Below are 26,330 nucleotides of genomic sequence, written 5' to 3'. Positions count from 1 at the left end.
GTTTGTTACGCCGTCCGGACCCGGAGCGGAGTGCGTTCGTAGACCGAGACGTTATGACAGCGGCTCTACTAGATCAGCAAAATCAAATCATCGCTGCAAGCTCAGTTATTACAACCTCGCCGGAGGTCGGGGAGGAAGTCGCGATCGCCTTGGCGTGCGCTTCCTCCGCAGCCAAATTCATAGTCAGGGACTCAAAGACAGCTATACGAAATTTCGCGAGAGGGCGCATTTCGCCTGAAGCCCTCAAAATTCTGGCTAGGGTACCCGAGACCCGGCGCAGATGGACGCAACTCGTTTGGGCACCGGCGCACTCCGGTCTTCCGGGAAACGAAGCTGCTCACAGTGCGGCGCGAGAACTGGCCATCCGCGGCCGCACGACAACCTCTTGCGAGGAGCAGTTCGAATGCCTCCGCCGTTCAGGCAGGGACCGGATGGTATCCTACAAGGAAATTCTACAATTCTACCGCCAGGGCAGGAGGCATTACCCTGCCGCTCACAAAAATTTAGATAAAAATCAACCAGTTACTTGGCGCCTTTTACAGACGCACACTTTCCCAAACCCAGTGACGTACAGTCACCTCTATCCTGGGCTATATACAGCAGATTGCAAATTATGCGCAGGTAGAGCCGATCTTCATCACATCATGTGGGCATGTACCCTGATAAGGTACAAAAAACCCACTAGCTTTTGCCTCCCCTTCCCATCACTACCCTAGAGCAGTGGGAGACTGCACTGCTCAGCTCAGACCTGGATCTCCAACTCCGGGTCGTCTAGATGGCCGAAGACGCCGCCAAAGCACAAGGCCTGGCCGCCGCCTGAGGAAGAAGAGGACGGGCCCTCCCACTCCCCTCCTCCCTAAACTCCATCTCGGACAAAATAAAGTTTATACTACTACTACTTCGGGGCATATACACTGGGTTTTAGCCACAGGAACGTATGTAGGGCCGTATGCGAGTTTCTCGGTGACACAAGGAGAATACCAAGTTAATTTACTGATATGTTGTTAATTATTTTACAAAATTCTAATTTACATTAATTTACTGATTGATTATTTATTAATTTCGAAAATTCCTATTAGACTGATTGAGATTTATTACCTTCTACCTTGATCTCCTTCCAAAAAGCACACGATTCCCTATAAGATAAAATAAAATACGGTTCTAACATCAGTTAGTTTCATTGCATAATTTCAACCCACCTGTTTAACCGCCGGTTTCTTGGCCAATCCCCCGTGGTGGGTATGCGCCATGGCATAGGAAGCAAGCAAGCAAGCAAAGGAACAAGAAATCAGGATCGCCAGTCAGCCTCTGGAGTCTGTAAAGGAGTACGTTTACCTAGGTCAATTGCTCACAGGAGATCCTGATCATAAGAAAGAAACTTACAGAAGAACAAAATTGGGTTCTAGTGCATACGGCAGGCATTGCCAAATCCTGACTGGGAGCTTACCACTGCCATCGAAAAGAAAAGTGTACAATCGTTGCATTCTACCGGTGCTAGCATATGGGGCAGAAACTTGGAGGTGAACAAAGAAGCTCGAGAACAAGTTAAGGACTGCAGAAAGAGCGATGGAATGAAAAAGCGTAGTCTTAACGTTAAGAGACAGGAAGAGAGCGGTGTGGATCAGAGAGAAAACGGGGATATAACCGATACTCTAATTGACATTAGGAGAAAAAGATGGAGCTGGGCAGGCCATGTAATGCGTATAAGATGGATAACAGGTGGACCATTAAAGTTGCAGAATGGATACCCAAGAGAACGGAAGGGCGGTCCCGGACGGCAGAATAATTGGGGGGGTGATGGAGTTCGGAAATTTGCAGGCGCAAGTTTGGATCAGCTAGCGCAAGACAGGGGTAATTGGAGATCGTATAGGGAGAGGCCTTCGTCCTGTAGTCGACATAAATATATAGGCAGATGATGATGATCATCATCATGATGAACCGTAATGTTTGTTTCTGAGATCGCGTTTATTTCTCTATGCTAACGGCGTTGTCCAACAACGCAGCCTACATGGAAGCCCAGAAGCAGCCGTATGGTGTTGAGACTCGGGGTAGCGTTTGGGCCGGTCATCCTTCAGCCATAGGGATGAGTACGCCCGGGAGTAAGAGCGAGAGAAAAAGGGTTAATTCTACATTTTTACAGTGGCTCCAGATATAGAAGCGCACTCCATGGGGGAGAACTTTGAATCTCTCGGGCCACTACATGTCTGAGCACGTATCAGAACACGTCAGGACACACCACTGCACCCAAGGTGTTCGCTTATAAAACGGTCGTCTTCCCTAGTTGACACGACTGGGGAATCTGATGGCCTTGGTGTGGCCAATCAGTGGGGTCGTATTGTTCACAAAACTCCGCCTCTAATGTTGCACCGTCGCCCTCGCATTTGCCGCAACTGCGTGGCCATCTGGGAAACCGAGCTCGTCGCCGTTCCCTCGGTAATACTTCCACGAAGTTGGCCCCTCGCATCAATCAGTGGCATCTCCGTGACGGTCAGCTTGTCATGGTCGGTGTCGGGCACTGTTACCGTCTGGACGGCGCTGATGAAAGGGGTTGCCTCGGGGGCAACACCCAAGTAAAGAATGCACGTTTCCAGGTTGAGACGTAACAATTAATGGCCAAGGAGTTAGTGATGAAGAACAGCCAGCAAATTAAACCTTTAGTACTTTTGCGGAGTGTGAGAAGCTGTCTTCAGATTGGCGCACATTTGCGAAGAAATTTTGGTTCCGCATATGTTTGCTAACGGTTCATTCGACGAACATATGAAACGCGCTACGGTGCACCCAAAAACGCGCCCGCTTCGCGCGCCACTCGGAGTTCCAGTTTCGAATTCTCCGCCAATCGATTGCGGCGGAGCTGGCACATCACTCCGAGCCAAGTCATTCCGAAGCGCTTGGTGGTGCGCCGAGCGAGAGACAGCAGCGGCGCGTCTCGGAGCGCTCTCGGCGTTCTCGCCCGACGTTGAGACCGTCGAGTCGCGCGTTGCAGCTCGCGCAGTTTGAGACGGCACCGCCAGTCAAGGAGGTCGGCCACAATCGGCGGGGCGCCGCTGCAATAGCAACCGAACGAGAAGCGTGGCCGTCACCGGTCTGCCCGTGAACTTCGGCGTTCGCCGACTCCTGCGCGTTGCGCGGGGCTCTGGTGCGGCGGCAGTAGCGGGTAGCCGGCGCCGTCGGCCGTGTGCCGTCGCAGGGCTGGGTAACCTCCTGACGAGCGTCCGCTGGCAGAGCGACGACGGCCGTCGTAGCGGCGACGACGAGGCCATGTCGTCGTCGTCGACCAAGCCGAAGCGCTACTTCGTCAACGCGCTGCCCGACTACGACGGGGCGCCGATCCCGCTCGAGCGGGAACTGTGGGTCGAGCGCTGCCGCGACACGGTTCAGCGCGTGTTCACGCACCAGGGTACGGGGTTCGATGACTGCGACGGCGGCCTGTACGTCGGAGTCGCCGGCGTGGCCTTCATGGCGCACCGCGTGGCGCAGAGCCCGCACTTTGCGGGCGACCGCGCGCGCCTGCTGACCAAAGCGCAGACCTATCTAGGGCACGCACTCAGCTACTGCGACCAGCCACAGGTGCGCGCGGACCGCGCCATGCAGTCGGCTTTCCTGCTGGGCAGCGCCGGCGTCTGGGCGCTCGCCGCCGTGGTCGCCAACGAAGTGGGACGCAACGACGACTGCGACAACTTCTTGGCAAGGTGCGCTTATTTCCGGACCCCCCCGCCGCCCTATCGGCTTAGCTCGCGCTGTTTTCGAGCGCCCACGTCGAAATGCGCTTTTTGTTTTCTCACTTTAACCAAGGCACGCGACGTAACGATAGATGCGCCTTGATGTCGCGATCACACTCTTTCGTGTCTTTTCTCGTACGAAATAATCATGAATTTGCAGGGCCTACTTAAAGGAAAGACTGCGAGGTTAATGCCTCAGTGGTTGCGTTTTTGATTTGTTTGTGTTTGGTTTTTACTGATACTTTTTGCCTTCGCAAAGAGCGACACACTGTAATCAACTCACTAGAGTGATAACGTGCAAATTTTATGTCTAATCGACGGTGGTCGAGGGCTTGTATTTTGAACATTACCTGTCGTGTTGTTAGCAGTGACAGAAACTTGGGGAAGAGTTAATGAGCACAGTAAGAGTGTTTTGTATTTTTCGTTTTGACACTTTGTATGCCAGATTACGTGGCAGAGTAATAGAATTATAACCTACGCTATACTGCTCTCCTTTCCAAGCTGAAAGCGGTGGAAGCTGTAAGTGAAAGTTCTATCCTCGTGCCAGCCATAGTCTTTTAAATATTTTCTATGCCGTTCAATTAATTTATGCCCTAATTTCCTTACTGTTTTTAGTACACATTCACTTCAGTATGTATTGCACACAATTTCTTTTTAACCTTACGAGCTTTGATATGCTTGATAATTTCCCTTTTAGCTCTCAATAATATTGTTTTCAGACAGCTTTGAGGGCTTGCTGATAGCAGTGTCAAACATACCATTGGCACTACCATTGGCAAATTAAGAAAACCCTAATTATATTTGTATGTATATTTTTATGTACAGCAAACGTATGATAAGCCATGTTTTCTACATTTCACTCACTAAAGCTTAGAGGAAACTTCGAAGATTGACTCACTGGATTGAGTGACGCTGCCTAATAGGGAAGAGATTTCATTGTTATTCCAATTGAGCCTTAAGTTTTTCTACATAGTCAATTTTCAAGCTCTATTCTTGATGTTTGACTGAGTGTCACTGTTGTTGTTGTATTTTTGTTCTTTTTATGTTGCAATAAGTTTGCTTTTTGAGGCTTGCTTGAAGAATGTAATTGTCATCTTTACTTGAATACATCACTTCTAGTACACCAGTATGGCCCCGCCACATAATGAGGCTGAATTGCAAATTCAATAACGCTAGTCTATGGCATAAACAATGGGACCAGGAAACATTACCGACAAAACTACACTCATAGGCATAACACAGGGCGATATGAGTTGTTCTTCATGCATAAATTTGCATCCCAGTCATTGACTAAAGTAGTGTCTTCATGTCACAATAGCTGATAAGTTACACTCAAGTACTAAATATGCGTACTTGAGCCTGTCATAATGATAAACTTGTTATAAACTTTTTTTTTTAATGAAAACCGCAGACATGCTCCTACAAAAACCAAACATGAATATGCCTGTGTAGCCTTGTGTGTTTACACCAAAAATGTTTGTGCAGACCTGCTAGGTTTCTATTTTCTAAATACCACACTACTCATTCAGCTATTTATGGACTCAAATTGAATATCATATATGGACATTAATGATGTGCTCTAAACAACAGTTATTTCTTTTTTAAAAACAATGTCACTGAGGTTGTATTATTGTGTTATACCTGTGGCAGTTATATTATTCTGTAGTTATCCATTTCAGTCGTTGGCTCCATGTAGTAGCACTTTCTAACTTACTTTTTTCCTTCCATGCAGTAAGCTGGGGAGTGTTCTGCTGTTGCCATGCTTACGCAGCTGTTTGTTTATTGAGTTCATTGAACCATAACCCCAGCTGTATTCCTATTCAGCCACTTTGAGGGATGTTGCTTACAGCTCATTGGCTAAGCCAACAGCTCCAGTGCCTGTCAATCCAATGACTTGTGGAGGTGTCGTGTCAGAAGGCATGTCACACAAACTCAAAGTATCTCCAAAGGTGGAGAATTGGGATGTCTAGTTTGTGCTTGGTCATCAACATTTTGTGTGCTGTTCGTGCTGTTTTCAGAATTTGTTCTCGAATGTATTGATTTTCTTTTCTTATTACGCAAATACTGGCCTTCCTGCTTAGACCAATCTTTGGGTGCTGCATTATGTTGTAAATGAATAGAACACATAAATTATGCCTTGACTTTGGATCAGAATTGTGGCCTGCGAATGTTTTACCATGGAAAACTTCATGCCTCTGCACACCTCTAAAGAGACACGGCACCAAAATGTAGCACTAAATCACTTTAAACTTGTATAATGCTATGTCAAAAGCATATTTGCACCACTTGGTGTAAAAAGAATGATTTCTAGTAGGAAAAACTGGTATGTTGGTGGTCTTGTCTTTTTGAAGCGAAGCTTTGTATTTCCAGGCTGAAACGAAAAAGCGTTTGTTAGTTGCCTGGTCACAGAAAACTATCATAATCAGCATTGGCTCAAGCGGCGGCGGCGTCTTCTGCAGCTGGCTTGTTGACACCCCTCAGGTTGCGCTCGTGCCACTGCTGCTGCATTTGTCATCGTTGTTTTCTTTCACAGCTGGCTGCGTTGCCGCTCATTATTCGAGCGTGCCATTTTACTTCTCTTCTGTAGTCTTAATGGGGAGGCAGCGTTTACAGGGGTATGAGCCATTCATTGTCTTGCGTAACGGACAGATTTAATTTGGAAGAATTGCAAGCGCCAGTGGCGGGCGAATACTGCTAACCACACTGTCGAGCAAACTCGAGACATCGAACGCAAGCGACAGCAGCGGACTGCGGGCATACCGTCAGTGACATTGTTTTCTCCGTCGCAGCCAAATGTGTGTGTAACCTCATTAAAAAACACACAGACGTAACCAATAACTGGGAGATACTTTAATGAACCGCGGTGGATTAACCCAGTGATAAACACCAGGGCCGCATGTTTCAGCTTTGCTAGTTAACCATCTGTACGGAGTGCTTCGGCGGTGATTTTTCTCAACTTTCACACCTTCTCAGTGCTGGCACATTGACTGTTATCTTAAATTTTAAATATTTGTTCTATTTAGACTGCTAGTGTGAAGTAAATTGCAAAATTTGCTTTCCTGAGTTGCTTTTCAGTTAAGCGTGATAATATTTTATTGACAAACGCTTAACTAGTCTCGAGCAGACAGTGTCAATAACCATGCTGTAATCGGGAGCTTTAAAGTGGTATCACCACCTGTCTTTTGCTTTTGTATTTCTTTTTCCTGTGAAGCCTTTCCTTATGCTAAAAGTGATAGTTTTGTCACATCAGCATAATTTGTCATTTCAGCTGAGCTCTTTCATTACCGCTCCTATAGAAATTGATGATCTACAGATTTTCTGTGCGTTATTAAGCATTTCTGTTGCAATTCTTTTACTAGCAACAACATGCACCATCTGAAATGACGACTGAACTTTAACTATGTATGTGTCAGATTGTACAGCTTTTGGCAGATTGGGGAGTCTGGAAAAATGTAACTTCGACTGGTGGTATCACTGAACTTAGCATCCAGTGCTCCTAGCACATCTTCAATAAAAAGTCACCAAATTTGTGTTTGGTCAACTTGGCAACATAATATTTAAGTGACGGCAGCAGTGAAGACACAGAAGCTTCTCTCCGTTATCAGTTTTCCGATCTGATGTATGGGCTGTTTTAACGATGTCTCAAAGAGCAGTGGATGCTCATGAGTGAGTCTTATTTAGATAATTTTGTTCGACTAATATCAAATACAACTTTATTTTCCACGCCGTGGGTTGCTTTTATTCATCAGCGCTTTTGACAGCATATGTACAAATTGTTATGAGCAATCCTTCCTGTCGTGTGGGGTTTTCACTCACACAAGAGCACACAGTTCATTTCACACTGACCTTCAACCGAAGCTTGACTAGCAGTCTAATCTCTTACATTTTGAACACCGCCTGTGCTAGTGCCATTCTTCATTACTGTACAACATTGTGCAACACTTCACATTACTGTACAGCACTGTACAGGAACTGAACAAAGGAGGTTTATGCTTCATCACCAGTTCTACGCACACTGTCCTGCCCTACTTGCACAGAAAAGCTGATCGAACTCATTAATCAAGTTCGAGGCGGCTTCTGCATGCTCCCTGTCCTGACAACCATTGCTTCGCGGCCCTAAAGAATGCAGTAAAAGCATACCAGGTTTCTGCTGCAATGGGTAAAAACAAATCCTCCCTGTACAATGAGGACTTATCCATCTTCACATTTGCGAAGCTACGGTTTTGCCAGATAGCATGGGCATCTCTATGGCCAACAAATCTCCATAATAATTTTCTTTTTGTGTGATCTAACTTACAAAAGCTGCAGACTAGGAACCAGGTGCATATTTTGCATATTGAGGTTGTTTTTTTACTCCCTCTGCTTGTGCTAAAAATAGCACATTACTTTCATCCGTGTTCCTTGAGGTGCATCTTTAAATTTTGACATAAGAATTCTCACTAATTGTCTGAGCAATTATTACTGCTATACATTCATTCAAAACACCACTGACCAGGCTATAAATTTTCTGTATCGCAGTACGTGTCGCAACGACGCCTTGAAATAAAATGTTAGAACATTAGAACTGAAAATGAGCACATTTCAAGCAGTAACAAATAAGTTAACTGAAAGTCAAAGTTCATTGGAGAACTGTGCATAAATATACAGTTGTCAAGAGCACAGACAAAAAGCACAAAAGTAGGCTTGATGGGGTCTGTACCCATCATGGTTACTGGATAGGTACAGTGTATCAGTAAAAGCTTGCAAAACAACAGTCATTATCAATGTATAGATATTTCGAAGTGTTCTTGAATTGAAAGCTGCAGTCGGAATCGAATCGTAATTCAGTTCTCCAGTCACTTTCGGTCTGTGTTCACCAGCTGTAGTTGCTCAGTGGCTATGGCGTTGTCCTCCATAGCGGACACAAATTCGATTCAGGCCTAATACCAGTGGTTGATAAACATTTGAAGTTGTGTGCGTGTGCACTTATTATTGCACATTGTTGCACTCATAGGTATGCAGCCGTAGCTGACATCTGCATGCCAGTCAAGTTCCTGGATTGTGGCAGTGACGAGCTGTTCGTAGGACGGGCTGGTTACTTGACAGGACTGCTTTATCTGCGCTCCAGGCTTGGACGAGAGGTACGTGCTATTTTTAAAGGGAAGCTCCCTGAGCAAGCCCTCGCGGAATTTCCTGACCGTGGCTGCTGCTGTCTTGTCAAATAGCTCAGCGCAGGACAGCACACGTATAAAGAGACGTCGTATTCCTGCAGCCGTCTGTACTGCCTCTGAAGATGTGCAGATCACTGGCTCTGTTCTTTATGGAATATTACAGTGAAAATGGCAAACGCTGCCTAAATATCATCACTGCAACAAATATACAACTTCAAGCGCACCATTCCTTCATGAAAGTGAATAACTTTCTTCGGTTCTTTTCCAATTATCATAGTCGGGGGAGCATGGGGCCTCAATCACAGGGATACTTTTCTTCTGCCAATGCCAAGTAGCTGTTTCAAAATGAAATTCTGGGGTTTTACATGCCAAACTAAGATATGACTATGAGGCATGCTGTAATGGGGACTCTGGATTAATTTCAGTAGCCTGGAGATCTTTAACGTGCATGGTACACAGGCGTTTTTGAATTTTCTGCCATAGAAATGAGGCCAGCATTCGATCTCAGGCCCGCATATTTTAATGTGTTAGCATTCTTAAGGTACTTCACGCATTTTCCGTGCACTAACTGTCTATCGATATATCTATATTTACGAGGGGTGATCAAAAATTTTTGCAAATTGTATATCAGGAAAACTGCCAGAGGGGGGAGAAAAATTTGTTTTTCAACATTATCTCCCCTACACCTGACTCTGAGCACTGGGTGTGCACTTCTCCCATTTTCCTGGAAGGCTTTTGATACCTTGCTTAAAAAAAACCGTTCTTCCTGGTTGCCAAGCCACTCCTCTGCGGCAGTTTGAAGCGAGTTCAAGTCACCAAACCTCGTTCCCTTGAGGTGTTTCTTAAAATTCGAAAATAAATAAAAGTCACTCGGGGCCAGGTTGGGACTGTAGGGTGGGTGGTCCAGCTGCTCGAAACCACGCTCTCGATGGCAGCCTGGGCAACACGAGACCTGTGAACTGGTGCGTTTTCGTGCAGGAGGAGGGCATCTCTCGTCACTAACCCTCGGCGCTTTTTCACGATGGCTTTACGCAGTTTCCGAAGAACGTTGGCGTAGTATTCGCCTGTAACTGTCATACTGTTTTCAAGATACTCAATGAGCAGGATCCCCTTTGCGTCCCCAAAAAGTGTCGCGATCATTTATCTCCCTGAGCGTTGGGTGTTGAATTTTTGGGGGGGAGGGGACCCCGAATGCCTCCACTGCATAGACTGCTGTTTTGTTTCTGGGTCCCACTGATACAGCCACGTCTCATCCCCAGTTACAAGGCCAAGAGAAAATCGTCTGGGTCGCTTGAATAGAGGTGCAAAAGTCTCTGTGCAAGATCGTCTCTGTGCAAGATCGACAGATCGACGTCTCTGTGCAAGATCGACACCACTGCGTGCATTCATCAATGAATGCATGCAGTGGTGTCGATCTTGCACAGAGACGTTCTGTGGCACCCATCGTGCCGAGACCTTCGACATACCCAAAACATTGTGGATGATAGTGAAAGCACTGCCATAAGAAATGTTCAATTCTCCGGCAACTTTGGACACCTTGATACGGCGATTATTCATGATAAGGCTCTCTGCTGAGGCAGAATGGTCCAAATCGGTTGTAGTGGTCGGCTGCCCTGACCTTGGGTCGTCTTCCACGTGCACACATCCACGATTAAACTCATTGAACCACCAAGTCACTGTAGCATATGACGGACATTTACTGACATACACATTCATCATCCTACAGTGGATTTCTTTGGTGGAACAACCTTCTTTGCGAAAAAATTTGATAACGCTCCGGTACTCGAGCTTGAAATCGTGGGAGGACGCCATGTTTGACTGACTGCTGCAGACCAAGTAGTGAATTGGAAGGCTTGAATATCAAACCTTGCTAGGCTTGAGAGATGACCTAAACAAAAGGTCGAGAAATATCACTGTCAGATATTTGGTTATAGCCAAGTTGGAAAACTTTTTGATCTCCCCTGGGGTATGTATGTACGAGGACGGACCTAAAAATAAGCGAACTTTCTCAAAATTAACATTTTTATTTCTCTTTAAAGAGAAAAACAAGTTAGTCGCCTTCTAGGTTGTCTCCCTGATCTCCAATGCACTTGTCAATAAATTTTTTTCCAATTTTTGATGTATCCTAGAAACTCTTAATTTGTGATACTACCGAGGGCCACCTGTGAAGCAGCTTTTACGGCCTGTACATCATCGAAATGCTGCTCCTAGAAAGCTTTTTTCGCCTCCTCTGCCATTTCTCAGTCAAAATTGGTTGCCATGAACTCCAACCTGTGTTATCTGATAACTCGTTGATTGTGATTTGACGATCTTGGTTGATTGTTTCGTGAATCAAATCAACATTTTTGTCTGTCCGACTGGTTGAAGGGTCACCCGAACGAGGTTCATCTTCACTGCTCATTCTGCCATCATTGAAACAACAATACCAGCCGTAGACTTGAGTACGGCTTAAGGTTTGTTCCTTGAAGGCTTCTTGAAGCATTCCATGAGGTTTTGTGAGAGCTTCTCTCCAAAAGAAAAAAAAAATAGTGCACCAAGTTGGGCTAGTTGGTTGAAGTTCATATTGGAAAGATTTTAACTGCGCTAGAAACATGGACAAAGGAGGACGTGGTGTATTTTTCGTCCTCCTTTGTCTCCGTTTCTATCGCAGTTAAAATCTTTAAAAAAAAATAATACAGGAGTGCTGCTTCTTACAATCGTACATGATGGTTTTGCAGACGTGTCATGTTTAACCTCTTCAAAACAAAGCGATACGAAGAATGACTTGCTTCTACGGTGGCTTCTGTCAAGGCACTGATAGTAGAGGGCTATAGCTAGCTACAGCTAGTGGTGGAACATGGAAGTATGCCCGTGACAGGTGTGAAGACATCAAGTTCGGTTTCTTTTGGGCCACCCTTCGTATGTCTGTAACTGTTTTCCCACCTACCTAGGTCACAGGGTAGTCCACGGTTGAATAGGTAGTGAATGGAGCCGCTGTACTGAGGTAACGGGGTTCGAAAGCAACTGTGGGACCAACTTGGGTCACTGAGCAACTGGCATTCTGTCAGCGAACCTCTTTCTTGCCGACATGGGTCACTGTAGATGTGGCGCTTGGTAGGTAAAGCTGTTCAGTGGAACTCATGAAACCTGACTCCGCGCACTGGGTATGTGCCCCTCGTTTTGTGCTGGTCTTCAATGAACGTCTTTGATGCCAACTTGGGTAATTAGGTATGTGCCGCTCAACAACAACAAGAAAGATCCTTTAATTTCTCCAATGCTGGGCAGAATCGAACCCACGTCACAAGGGTTCCTCAAGGACAGCAATCTGACGCTTTATCAGGCTCACCACAAACACACTGGGTGTGTGCCGCGTTTCACCAAATTTTTTATTCAAGAGCAAGCTTAAGTGTGATATCCCTTGTAGTGGACCATAACTCAATGGCACCAAACCAAACCTTTCACTGCAGCTATAACCCTAGGTCCAAGCAGCTGTTTTTAGAGGTCTCAGGTCTGTAGTGTACTTGCAGCATTTAAGTGTACTTTTTAAGTATATATTGTGCCATTCTAGTGATGATGAACAAGGCTGTGCTAAAACTGCGAGTCATCGATCTACGGGGTTGTTGGGTGGCCCTAGTGGTCCTAGTCTCATTAAGCTAGCCAGCAAAAGCCGCCTTCTGCAACTAGCAACACTAGACTCTCCATCGTTCTTCTCGGCGTCAGCCACTCTGGCATTGCGTAGGTCAGTCATGGGTTTAAAAGCAAGGAGCGCCAGCGCAAAAAGTATCTCCAAGTATTTTGAATGTAGTGCTCAGCCGAAGTGACGTTGGGTAATTTGTTGATACCGCGGAGCAGTGCAGAGTGCGAGTGGCAACTTAACATTGTGAAAAATACGAGGACGCAATGCCACTCGTCCAAGACGCTGGGAAATGTCAACCTTGCAAAATGTGAAGGAAATGGAATTTCTTACAGTCAATCATTATCTGAAGAATTTCTCACCACCCGCCGTGGTTGCTTAGTGGCTTTGGCATTGCGCTGCTAAGCATGAGTTCGCGGGATCAAATCTCGGCCGTGGCGGCTGCATTTAATTGGGGGCGAAATGCAAAAACGCCTTTGTGTCGTCCATTGGGTGCACGTTGAAAGAACTCCAGGTGGTCAAAATTAAGTTGAAATTCCCAACTACGGCATGCCTCATAATCAGATGGTGGTTGTGGGACATAAGTCCCGAGAATATAATTAAAATTTAAATAATTTTTTAAGGCAAAACTAGCAACAACAACATGCTTGCAAAAGTGAGACCTTGATGTTCATATGGTCATCTGTATATGTATAAATAAACTTCTAATGAAGTTCGGCTGGGAGTACTTGAAAATATCGACATTGGGGGGGGTAGGTTGTTGTGTAACCGACAGACGCCCCCCAGTCGGAAGATCTCCCAGATTTAGTTTCTCCAAACTTGGCAGGTATGCATCTATGTTCGTCATACACTCTTGTCATACTACGCCAATTTTTACATACCCAGTTAACGAAACGGCATTGAGAACACCAAGATGTAGGCGGCAGTTTCATGGCCTGCATGACACGCATGTCATGACACTCATGTCATGACCTATCATTTATGTTCATCTTACACTCTTGTCATACTATGCCAATTTTGGTACATACCAAGTTAACGAAACGACCATGAGAGCAAGACGTAGGCGGCTAGATAGATAGATAGATATATAGATACTGCCAAAGTGGCAAATGTTCGCCTAGAAATGCTTCGCATTTAAAACTGCGCTATACAAGAAGACACAAGACAGCGTGCTGTCTTGTTATTGTGTGGTCCTGTTTTTAGTGCTGTTCGTTTTTCCATGTTCGAACTCGGTCATCAACATACATCATATGCATCAATTTGTAAATGTTTTTTTTTTTCAATATCATGATTTCTTTAAATTTAATAATGATGATAGCATAATTTGACGTTAAATGGCTGCATACCTTAGCTATGAAAATCTTTTGTCAGATGCAAAGTGTTGTTTCAGCAAAGTAACAGCGTGCATCCGTGTTTTATATATATATAATCTACAGAGGGAGAGGTAGAAGGAGAGAGAGATATGGGGGGTGAAAGAGGGGGAGTAGGGGTGGTGGCCGGTGGAGAAGCCCCCTGAAATAACATTCTGGCTGCATGTCTTCACATGTAGCAAATTATATGGCCCTGAGGTTAAAGTTTCCTTCTACCGACCAACTAGCTTACGCACCAGCCGGATAACATTATAGAACAACTAAACAGCCGCAGCTTTTCTTTCAAATTGGTGCCTAAGCCAACCGGAATTACTCACCAGGAACCATCAGCAGGAAAACACCACTCCGGAACGTTAGTAGAGGCCGCCACCGAAAACTTGGCAAGACAACCTTATGGGAACAGCCGCCAGAGCCCTTCGCCGACAGCCTCCAATGGAACAAGAGGCACCAAGAATAAGGGAACAACAGTTCGAAGTCTGCCAACAGGAAACAGTGAAAGCCTGAAACGTATGAAGGTGAGCGGGGTCTAAGTCGACGCTGGAAGCTGAAGGTGAAACTGGTGAAAGAAAAGCGAACTGGTTATTGACAGATGATCTTGGGGCTTAGTCGCTGAGTCATTGAAGTAAAGACAATACTAGAATTGTTGCATACCTTTGAGCAGTCTCATTAATCAAAAGGCTAAGGCTGACAGTGCGTACTTGGAGAGACTAAGCGCTGAGCTATGAACCCCCATATCTGGGCCAGTATTTTGTAGCGATGCCTTTCTGATACTAATGCCGTTTCATGCTTTTCACGCTTGGTCAGTGGTCAGAGCGACGGTCCGCTCATGTTATCAACGAGATCAGCCGGCTGTGAGAGGTGGATGATAAGACTAGCATAGAATAAAGCATGACGCATCGCTACAAAATACCGGCCTTAATGGAGGTTCACGGCACATTCATGCTGTTATGAAGTTTGAAGATGCCTCGTCCAGAATTTTGGGCACGCTGAGAGCACAAGAGTCACTGCTGTGGTAATACCAGCATCCCTCGATGACAGTATTCAGCAACAGCACATTCATCACTGCCATATGATCAACACCCATCATCCGGTTCAGTCAAACTTTCGGCACTCCAACTGCTGACCTGCAGCTTTTGTCACTGACCTGCATTGCTGAAGTGCTTCAAGGCATTGGCGCATGACGACAGCAGACTCTGGAAATGCAGAAGATCTCTGTACTTGACCTTCTGAGCAGCACGACAACAGCTTCATTGCTGGCTTGCAAGTGATGGTAGAATGCTATGATGAGCCCTTGATGTGTTTATCAGTTGCCTCATTGAGAAGCATCGCACTGTTCAGGATAACCTGCATCCTTCATAGATGCTGCCAGCCATTACGTCCAAGGAAAATGTGCCGGTTCTTGCGAATCTCCTCCTGTGTTAGAAGCAATATTCTATCCACTTATGGATAGAATATCCACTTATGACTACTCACTTATGCAACTATGATGGTGGACCTTCTAAGGAAGGGCTTGCCAACATCTAGAATCATCGGTTAGCCATTTCGATGTTTTCATCTTGTGCTGCTAAGTTCTGGTCCTGAACATCAGCAAGCCTTACAGATGGCAGCATCAGTCCCGGACGATGAGCTGCAAGATCTCTCTTTAAGCATATGTATGAGAAGTCAAGTGTGTAGAGGGAAGTCAGCTATGCTATGCAAAAGACAACTGCTCTCGACCACAAGGATTGAAACTGTGATCAATCTCTCATTCTACCAGTGACAGCATTTCTGCACTTGACCTCAAAGATGAAACATAAGCCAGTCTGCTTTCCAGCTCTTCGAAGCTCTGTGTACGGTGGCAGCCAGTGCACATTTGTTTGTGATGTGGTTGCAGACTCTTAGTATTGGAGAACTGACTGACGCTCTGTTCACTTTCACATGACCACTTTTTGTCCGACGAACTCGGCCAAAGCTGCATTGGCATGAGCTTTGTATTCAAGGCCGCTTCAGTGTGCAGGTGCCGCTCTTACCTGCCATTCAACTTCAGTTAATTTGCATTTAACCTGTTACGCATGAGTTCATGAAAGTTGTTGAAGGCACGGTCCATCATATTGTGACACTCTTAGGTGCGTTCTGGGTTTACGTCTCAACAGAATGTGGGGCATCCAAGAGGTGTGAAGGAGGACGATGAAGTGCGGCTAGCTAGCTGAATCTCTATCGGCACTCTGCTGATCAAGGCCGTCGCCACTCACTCTACTTCGCTTAATAATAAACGCCTTTTGTTGGCGTAAGAGTATTGTCAACAAGCTGTTTTTACATAGAATAACAGCAGTGCCAGAGATCAGCTTGTCATTTCATGTAATTGTATTTCCCTAGAGATCCCCACAAGGGGGCGTTGCATAAACAGTAGAAACACAGAAACAATGCAAACTTAGTGCCATGGGGTGTCAATTCGAAAGAGGTTAAACATGTTTTCAGTAAATGATAACAGACAGCTTATGGCGACAGTATTGGGAGGAAAGTCCTTTCAATCTTTAGCAGCACAGTGAAAAAAGGAAGTTGAAAAATTCTTTGTTCTTTCTTCGTTGACGCTTCGCCCGAACGGTTATTTTGAACATTTTCAAGTTCATTGATAGGCACAGCTGAGGTGGGTTCTACATGGCTGATACATACTTTTGTTTGGGTTCAATGATAGTTTTTTACGCAAGCAATTCGGCATGTTTAAGAGCATAACAAAGGTGACGCTTCACGAAACCCAGTAATCAGTTCGCTGATGAAACAAGATTAGTAATAGGCGCATTCCATGTCGAGTCATTAGTCATTGTGATGCCTAGGTATTCGAATGATGTGACTGTCTCTAGCAGATGGTTAGTAATGTTATAGCTTAATATAAAGGGTTGTTTATGACAGGTAAAGGAAAATATCTTACACTTAGATGAATTCATCATCAGCCCATATTTATGTCCACCGCAGGATGAAGGCCTCTCCCTGCGATCTTCATTTACGCCTGTCTTGCGCTAGCTGATTCCAACTTGTACCTGCAAATTTCCTAACTTCATCACTCCACCTAGTTTTCTGCCGTCCTTGACTGCGCTTCCCTGCTCTTGGTATCAATTCTGTAACTCTAATGGTCCACCGGTTATCCATCCTACACATTACATGGCCTGCCCATTTATTCTTTATTCATCAATTATCCCATAGCAGCCATAGGCATTGCAGCAGGGGGGTTACAACATTGAATAAAATACACCTTCATACACACAATGCACTTGCTATTCAGTCAGCTTATTCCACTGTTTAATTGTTCGAACAAAAATTGAGTTGGCATACATGGCTGTCTTGGCAGGGTACTCCAGGACTTTGCAACTATGATCAGTTTGCCTTGAAATGTAATGAGGTTTCCGTAGGTAAATTTCCCTATTAATTCTCGTTTTGTTATAGTAAATAGAATATAAATTTTTTTTTCTCAGTTTATAGCGGCGGGCAGAAAGAGATTCCCATCCTAGCTGAGCTAGGATGGAAATCTGGATGGATCTCCATTTCTTTCTCTTAATGTTAATTAGAATACCGCCTTTCACCGTTTGCTCTCTGATCCACACCGCTCTCTTCCTCTTAACGTTAGGCCTAACATTTTTTGTTGCATCGCTCTTTGTGTGTTCCTTAACTTGTTCTCGAGCTTCTTTGTTAATCTCCAAGTTGCTGCCCCATATGTAAGCACCAGTAGAATGCAATGATTGTACACTTTTCTTTTCAATGACAGTGGTAAGCTCTTAGTCAGTATTTGGCAATGCCTGGCGTATGCACTCCAACCCTGTTTGATTGTTCTGCAAGTTTCCTTCTCATGATAAGGGTCCCCTGTCAGTAATTGACCTAGATAAACATACTCGTTTACAGACTCAGTTGACTGGCAATCCGGAATTCTCGTTTCCTTTCCAGGCTATTGAAAATTATCTTTGTCTTCTGCATATTCATCTTCAACCCAATTCTTACACTTTCTCGATTAAGGTGCTCAATCATTTGTTGTAATTCGTCCCCATTGTTGCTGAATAGGACAATGTCATCTGCAAACCGAAGGTTGCTGAGATATTTGCCGTTGATCCTCACTCCTAAGCCTTCCCAGTCTAAGAGCTTGAATACTTCTTCTAAGCATGCAGTGAAAAGCATTGGAGAGATTGTGTCCCCTTACCTGACCCCTTTCTTGATAGGTAACTTTTTACTTTTCTTGTGGAGAACCAAGGTAGCTGTGGAATCTTTGTAGATGTTTGCCAAGATATTCACGTATATGCCTTCTGTACTCCTCAATTACGCAATACTTCTAGACTACTGGTATCTCTACTGAATCAAATGCCTTTTCATGATCAATGAAAGCCATATAGAGAGGTTGATTGTTCTCCTCAGATTTCTCGATTAGCTGATTGATGACATGGATATGATCCATTGTAGAATATCCCTTCCTGAGGCCAGCCTGTTCTCTTGGTTGACTGAAGTCAAGTGTTGCCCTGATTCTGTTGGAAATTATCTTGGTGAATATTTTATACAATACTGAAAGCAAGCTAATCGGTCTGTAATTCTTTCATTCTTTAACGTCTCCCTCACGGATTAGTGTAATGTTGGCGTTCTTCCAGTTCTCTGGTACGCTTGAAGTCGCGAGGCACTGCGTATAAAGGGCCGCAAGCTTTTCAAGCATGATATCTCCTCCATCTTTGATTAAATTGACTGTTATTCCATCTTCTCCAGACTCTTTTCCTCTGGTCATGTCTTGCAAGGCCCTTCTAGCTTCATCGCTAATTATAGAGGGAGCCTCAGTATCCTGTTCATCACTACTTCGAATGAAAGTAGCTTGGTTGCTGTGGGAACTGTACAGGTCAGTATAGAATTCTTCTGCTGTTTTTACTATGTCATCGAAATTGCTGATGATATTTCCCTACTTATCTTTCAGTGAATACACCTTGCCTTAATTGTTCTATGCCAAGTTTTCTTCTCATTGATTTCATGCTGCGTCCATATTTTACTGCTTCCTCAATTTTCTTCACGTTATGATTTCAAATATCCCTTACTTTATTCTTGTTGATCAGTTTGGACAGTTCAGCGAATTCTATTCAATCATTCGAGTTTGCCACTTCCATGTTTTATCTTTTCTTTATTAGGTCATTTATTTCTTGGGAGAGCTTACCTACAGGTTGCCTTGGTGCCTTACCTTCAACTTGAATTTCGGCTTCTGAGATCATCCTAGTTATGGTTTCATTCATTACCTCTATGTTGTCTTCATCTTCCTGTTCTAAAGCTGCATATTTGTTTGTGAGCATTAGCCTGAATTGGTCTACATTTACCCTTACTGCATCTAGGTTGGCCTGTTTCTTCATGAATAACTTTAATCTTCCTCTCTTCAAATTGAGAGAAATCCTAGGCCTCACTAACCTATGGTCACTGCACTTTACCCTACCTAACACTTCTACATCCAGCACTATGCTAGGATAAGCAGAGTGTATGAAATCTATTGCATTCCTTGTTTCTCCATTAGTGATTTTCCAGGTACACTTCCTGTTGCTGTGCTTCCTGAAGAAGGTACAGTAAAAGCTCGATGATACGAATCTCACGGGGTCACGAAAAATATTCGTATTAGCCGAAATTCGTATCATTGAAACACAATTAAAACTACTGTCGAATCTCGATAATTCGAACTCGAAGGGGCCCAAAAATTTGTTCGAATTAAAAGGACGTATTTTTGAAGTATTTGCGCACCATAGCACGATGCACGAACGGTGCGAGTCGTGAAATATCGCGGCGCGCAAGCGCATAGCAAGCGCGGGCCACGAAACTGCCCATGCCGGCTAACGGTCGCTTCCCGATAACGACAGAAAACGAAGCTTCAGGGAGCGAGCGGGCGGCGCCGGCACACGGGTGCGCGCGGAGACCGTCGAAGGTGAAGGAGGAGGGCGGCAGGGAAGCGGATTTGGCCGCGTCAACTCCGCCGCTTCGGTGGCTCCCCTCGCCCTCCCTCTCAACTCCCTCATAGCTCTCTCACCTTCGACTCCGTGCGCACATCTCCGTGCGCCCCCGCCGCCGTGCTGGCGCCAGCTTATTTTAGCCGCCCCCTGAAGTTTCGTTTTGTGCCGTTATCGGGAAGCGAGCGTTTGCGGGCGTGGCAGTTTCTTTGGCCCGACTGTGCCTCCGCCGCTGCTTCCCTCTGCACTGCTGCCGCAGCGTGCAAGGTCAACATGTGACTGGAAAATAGAGGAGAAGGGTTCACTGCCATTTTATCCGCGTGGCTGAGACGTCAGCACTAGTGTGTGCTAGAATACGGTTGTCTAGAACACTCTAGTCGGCACGTACACGCTTGTTCCGGCGCGATGCAGAAACGGCGACCTTGCAATTTGAGAGAGAAGGAAATTTCCGCCGCGGGTTCTTTTTTTTTTTCTTCCCCGTTCCGTTGCGCGCGGCATTGAGGGGTCTCTCCTGAGCTTTTGCTCTATGGCGGTGTCGGAGCAATGCCAGTCGGAGGCGACGCCGCGTGATTTGGTGCGCTGCTAAGAGCATTGTCGGTGCGCAGTATGTTCGAAATAAGCGTGTTCGAATTCGCTTGCTTCGCGTTGACGTTGAATGAAAGCACGTTTTTCATGATAGTCTCACTGTGCAACAATTGTGCTCAGTGTTGACGTTGCGAGGCCTAGCTCCTTAGCGAACTCCGTCCGCTTCCTCTTGGGATCCTCATCGACCTTTCGAAGAATGTCTAATTTCTCTTTAAAGGAGAGTGCTTTCCGCTTGCGAGACATAGCTCGCTGCGACTAGGCAAAATGGCGCAAACGCGAAGAACGCGGCCCGAAGCGCAGCAGCCACTCCATCTGACGGCTCGCAGAAAAGGAGAAAAAGTACAAAAGCACCAAAAGCGCCACCGCTTCTAACTCTTCGCGCCCAGTCGCGGAGTCCGCGCTGTGCGGCGCCGCGCCTCCGCACCAAAAGAGGAGAGAAAGCGCGTGACTGCGTGCTGTTCTCTTTCGCGGCTGTCGGTGGGGCGGCGTTTATTCGTATCAACCGATGCAGGCTGAAAATTGATTCGTAACAACCGTTCTCTAGCACGTTGCAAAGTAATGGGGCTCGGCCGGGACCACAGAAAAATTCGTATCATCTGGAAATTCGTATTAGCCGTGATCGTATCATCGAGCTTTTACTGTATTCATTATTCGGAGCCTATTCCTTTCCACGAATTCTACCAACATTTCTGTTCTAGTGTTCCTAGAATCGATGCCATAGCTCACCAGCCTGCTTTTTCCCCACTTTTGCATTGAAGTCGCCCATGACAACTGTATATCGAGTTTGCACCTTTCTCATCGCTAATTCAACATTTCTTCATCATTGTCACTGGAGGTTGGGGCGTAGGCTTGTACTACCTTCATTCTATACCTCCTATTCAGCTTGATTACGACGGCTGCTACCCTCTCTTTAATGCTGTAGAATTCATCAATGTTTCCTGCTATGTCGTTATGGATTAGAAATCCTACTCTGTATTCTCTCTTATCTGGAAGAACTCTGTAGCAGAGGACGTGGCCGTTAGTCAGCACTGTATAATAAGCCTCAGCTATTCTTACCTCGCTAAGGCCAATAATATCCCAGGCAATGCCTGATAATTCCTCAAACAGCCCTGCTAAGCTACCCTCACTCGAGAAGCTGCGCGTGTTGAACGTTGTCAGGTTCAGTTTACATTGCCAGGGCCAATTCAGTTAGATGAATTAAGGGTCACTAGCCACTGGTCGCATCATTCTTGAATGAGGTCAGTGTCACGCTGGATGGCAGCTTGGTCGGAGACGTCAGTGACTGAATGGTAAATTACACAATAGTCTGCGAATAGGCAGATTTGGCATGATAACTGTAAAGCCAAGTTGTTAATACATATTAAAAAGAGAAGGGGACCGAGAACAGAACCTTAGAGGACACCAGATGTTACGGGGAGAGGATTGGAACAGTGGTGGTTAAAATTGCAGATTGAGAGTGATTTCAGAGCTGGTGAATTTGAGCTTGATGGGACCTGTGACATTGATCGAATTATCTGGCTGGTCAAATCAAAGAAGAGGTAGAAAAAAAAAAACATACTGCTGCTTTATTTCAAATAATTTGCCGGCCAATAATTCGGACATGCTTGGTTATTCGGACAGCTACGCAGCACCGCCACTAGCCCCATAGGCTTAATTTATAAGAGCAACCAAAATTTCAGACACCTTGCACCCACACCATGCGATAATTCGAACTCTGACTGCACGATCGTGTGCTAATTTGGCCACCGAGTTGAGCAGAAATAGCAATACTTTTATTTTGATATGTCGCTAGCGCCTCCTGCATACCGAAACTATCAAAGCTTGGTTGATCCATTACGCTGCCAATGAGAATTCGTTGCATGCATTGACTGCGCTTTCATCTATCTATATCGACAGCTTGACAATGGTAGATATACGAAGTATGTTCAAAAAGAAACCAAACTTTTGAAATACCATGCCAACCGGCAGAGGGAGCGCACTGTGGGTACTGAGCGCATGTAGCTGCAGGTTTAGGCAACAAACTGCCATTTTCCACGTTTCGCTCTGACCGTTAGTTGGCAAGCTACAGCCGCTGAAGTGAGCACATGAACAAGCTGTTCTTCAGGTTGGGTGCCAAAGTGACAATGAAGGAATTAGAAGAACAGCCAGCATGTGTGTGGGAAGTTCTGCTACAAACTTGGAAAAACTTTCACAGAGACATTTCAGTTGCTTAGCCAAGCATACGGGGAGGACTGTATGAGTCGCACGCAGTGCTATGATTGGTTCAAGCATTTTGAAGGTGGAAGAATGTTGGTTGGTGACGAGCCCAAGCCTAGACGACCTTCCACATCCACAGATGAGGACCACGTTTAGAGAGTTCGAACTGTGATTCGTGGAAATCGCCATTTGACTGTTCGTGAAGTCGCCCACGAAGTGGGTGTCAGCGTAGGATCATGTCATAAAATTTTGAGTGACAAACTTGGGATGTGTTGTGTCAGTGCAAAATTCGTGCCGCATTTGTTGAGTGACGAACAGAAGCAGACCCGTGTTTAAATCAGCCAGGACCTGCTCTCAGCGGCCAATGATGATGAAAGCGTTCTTAAGAACATCGTAACAGGCTATGAGACATGGGTTTATGGCTATGATGTTGAAACGAAAGTGCAGTCATCGCGGTGGATGGCCAAAGGTTCTCTTCATCCAAAAAAAGCACGCATAAGTCGGTCAAAAGTGAAGGGGATGTTGGTTGTGTTTTTTGACTGCAAAGGCATTGTCCGTCAGGAATTTGTGCCACATGGTCAGACGGTAAACAAAGAAGTTTACCAGGGAATCCTAGCACGTTTGAGAGATTCTGTGCGCAGTAAGAGGCCTGAATTGTGGGAAAATCAGGCTTCAATGTTGCATCATGACAATGCCCTGGCTCACATGTCGCGCCTTGTCCGCAGCTACTTGGCGAAACCACACTCCTGTTGTGTCCCACCCACCAAATTTTCCGGACCTAGCCCCAGCAGACTTTTTCTATTCCCCAAGCGGAAAACCACCTTGAAAGGACGTCGTTTCCAAACCCAAGAGGAGATCTAGGACAATGTGAGAAGACACCTGCACGCCATTCCAGAAAGTGCATTCCAGGAGGCTTTCCAAACATGGAAGAAAAGATAGGAGCACTGCTTTGCCAGTAGAGGGGACTACTTGGAAGGGGACAGCACTTAAAATGTTGTACCATAAGCAGTAAAGGTGTTATAGCAAAAGTTTGGTTTCTTTTTGAACACACCTCGTACAAGTTACTATTTTGTAGCAATGGCTTTCGCACCATGGCTGGCTGATCCCATTGATAACGTGTTCTGAGTGTCGCTTTGACCACTGACGAAGTGCAAAAAACGTGCAAAGGAATAGCAGAAAGGCATTGCTAGAAGATGCGGTCATGGAATTTCTAGGCCAGGGCTTCTCAAGCACGTTCATTTCAGGGAACCCTGCTAAGCTCCATAAAGTGCCAAGGAACCCCCCCCCCCCCCCCCCGAATTAACCAAAATAAAATGTCCTAATTAACCGAATGGTCGAATTACCGAGGGTATCACGAAAAAAATTTACAAATGCTTAACTACGTCAACACGCTTTTATTTACTCAATGAATCAGCAAATCTTGTTTCTATTTGGCACGAGACCACTGTGGAAGCTGAAATTCTCGAGATACTGATTAGCGCTAGCAGCGGCGAAGGCCTCACGACATCCTTCGCGGCGCGCGTCATCTAAGACGTGCTTTGCACCAACGCGCACACATTCCGATTATTTTTTCGCCAGTCAGCTGCTCGCCAACAAATTGTCCGTCCATCGCGATGTAGCCGGTGCTCTTCATTTTCGACAGCTTTGCAGTGAGTCAAAGCGAAACTACTGCTTGCCGCAACCGCTGCGGACGAAACCGCGACCGCTATCAACGCCATCGTGGACGGCAACCTGAAAACTAAACTTCTGGACTGAGAAGAGTTAGAAGCGGGCGCCACTGGGCGGGGGCCCGTGGATATAGGCAAAGGCGAGGGGGCTGCGAGGAAGGGTGAGGGCAGCACAGTTGCTTTCCAGCCCAGCTAATGGGTCTGCCACAAAAGCGGCAAAGTAGCCAGGGCTAGCTTGGCACTGCCAAGAATGCCGTCGCTTTTGGACATCAATGCTTCTTGCGCTGGTCGCTCATAATTGAAGGTATCCCCAAAATTGACAATCCGAGATTACAGCACAGATTTTGAAGCCATGTTCGGATTAAAATCACTGATTTTCGGGCAAATCCTTATTTCGGACTTTTCATTATGCTGACTTGTTGGCAGTCCCTGTTGCATTCAAATTATCGGTTAGCGACTGTGAATCTACCGCGCGCACATGTTTTGTAGGTTCAAAGTAGAAAACTAGCATAGAAATGACAGAGCTTCGAAACAAAATGCAAATCTAGTGCACCCGATTTGTTAAGAAGAAAAATATGGCATGCTGAAGATTCTGGCAGTCAGAGAAAGATGAAAGCAGTGAAAGTTACATTTACTGAATTGAAATTTATTTACACACCTGGCTCCCTGACAGAACTTCATCACTGTCAGTGTACCTCAACGTGCTGTCCTCCGTATTGTCCATCGCATGCTTGGTAGTATTTTACATTTATGCAACTATGTACTCCGCAACAGTTGCAAACGAGATGGTGGTCCATGCCTAGACTAACCGTTTTGGCAATGTACAATGTGTGCAATTCTCAGGAACACCGTAAACATGTGATGTGACTCCGTTCCTGCCAGCTTTGCTTGCAAGCTAACTCATCTCCTTGAATGAGCTTGTAATCAAAGACAAAGCGTTGTGTTGTTGTCATCATCCTACACAAGAACTTGTTCTATCGCCACAATGTTATGATGCTGTCGACGTAGCTGGCTCCTACTAGTTTGTTGTAAGGCTGTGAATGCAGTTCCAGTTTCGCAGTTTTTGAATCAATTTTCTTATAAGAAAAGACGTGCTCTAGAATCAGATAAATACAGTAATCATTAATTGCAAGCTACCAGTGTCGCTTGAAGATCTTATAAGGCGTTCTGTAAATAGGCTTTTTTGTTGGGAGATACTAATACGAGGTTTGTTAGAAAGGTATCCGACCTTTGGCCGAAGAAAAAAAAAATGGCATAACTGGAGCGTTGGAAACCTAATCACCCTCAAAGTAGTCTCCTTGGGACTCACACACTTCTACCAGCGGTGCTGCTTCCTAGAAGGCCTCTTTCCGAATAGAGTTTAGCTCGGCTGTCGTTGCAGCCATAATGTCCTCGCTTGTCTGAAATCGCGCTCCTTTCAATGGCCTCTTGATTTTGGGAAACAGCGAGAAGTTGCAGGAGCCCACATCAGGAGAGTAAGGAGCCTGTTGAACTACAAGAGTCTGGTTTTTCGCCAAAAAAGTCTGAATCAAGTGCGAGGAATGTGTAGGAGTATTGTCGTGATGGATGCGCTAATTTCCTGTTGACCACAACTCCTATCTCTTGCACCGCACAGCATCACGTAGGCGACGGAGGACATCCTTGCAGTACTCCTTGGTGATTGTTTGGCCCTGTGGTGCGTACTCGTAGTGTACCACACCGCGGGAGTCAAAGAAAGCAATCAGCATCACTTTGACGTTGTTGCGCACTTGGCGGGCCTTCTTTGGTGTTGGTGACGGGGAATGCTTCCACTGTGACGATTGGAATTTGGTTTCCGGGTCGTACCCGTGCACCCAAGACTCGTCACCAGTGATTATGGTGCTCATGAAGTCGGGGTCACTGTTTGTGGAATCCAGCATGTCCTGTGAGACTTTAACACACAGTTGCTTTTGCTCCACCATGAGCAGCTTCATCACGAATTTCACTGCAACTCTCTTCATGGCCACATCTTCGGTCATAATGGAATGTGCAGAAAAGGTGCTGATGCCCACCTCTTCCGCAATTTCTTGGATAATAACATGACAGTCCCGCATCACCACAGCGTTCACTTCGGCAATGACCTGGTCA

The 26,330-nt window shown here is 45.6% G+C and overlaps 1 protein-coding gene across 1 annotated transcript in view; it reads left to right on the top strand.

Annotated features, from left to right (window-relative positions):
• Nucleotides 1–1,264: 1,264 nt before the first annotated feature.
• The window catches only part of LOC119461778 (lanC-like protein 3), a 61,563-nt gene continuing 36,497 nt past the window's right edge, over nt 1,265–26,330 (top strand). The window contains exons 1-2 of the mRNA XM_037723154.2: nt 1,265–3,689; nt 8,713–8,839. Coding sequence (XP_037579082.1) covers nt 3,259–3,689; nt 8,713–8,839 — 558 coding nt within the window. The 5' untranslated portion in view covers nt 1,265–3,258. The remainder of the gene's footprint in view (nt 3,690–8,712; nt 8,840–26,330) is intronic.

Source organism: Dermacentor silvarum, chromosome 8 (genome assembly GCF_013339745.2).
Source record: "Dermacentor silvarum isolate Dsil-2018 chromosome 8, BIME_Dsil_1.4, whole genome shotgun sequence".
NCBI lineage: Eukaryota > Metazoa > Arthropoda > Arachnida > Ixodida > Ixodidae > Dermacentor > Dermacentor silvarum.
This window is presented reverse-complemented; position numbering and strand designations above follow the sequence as displayed.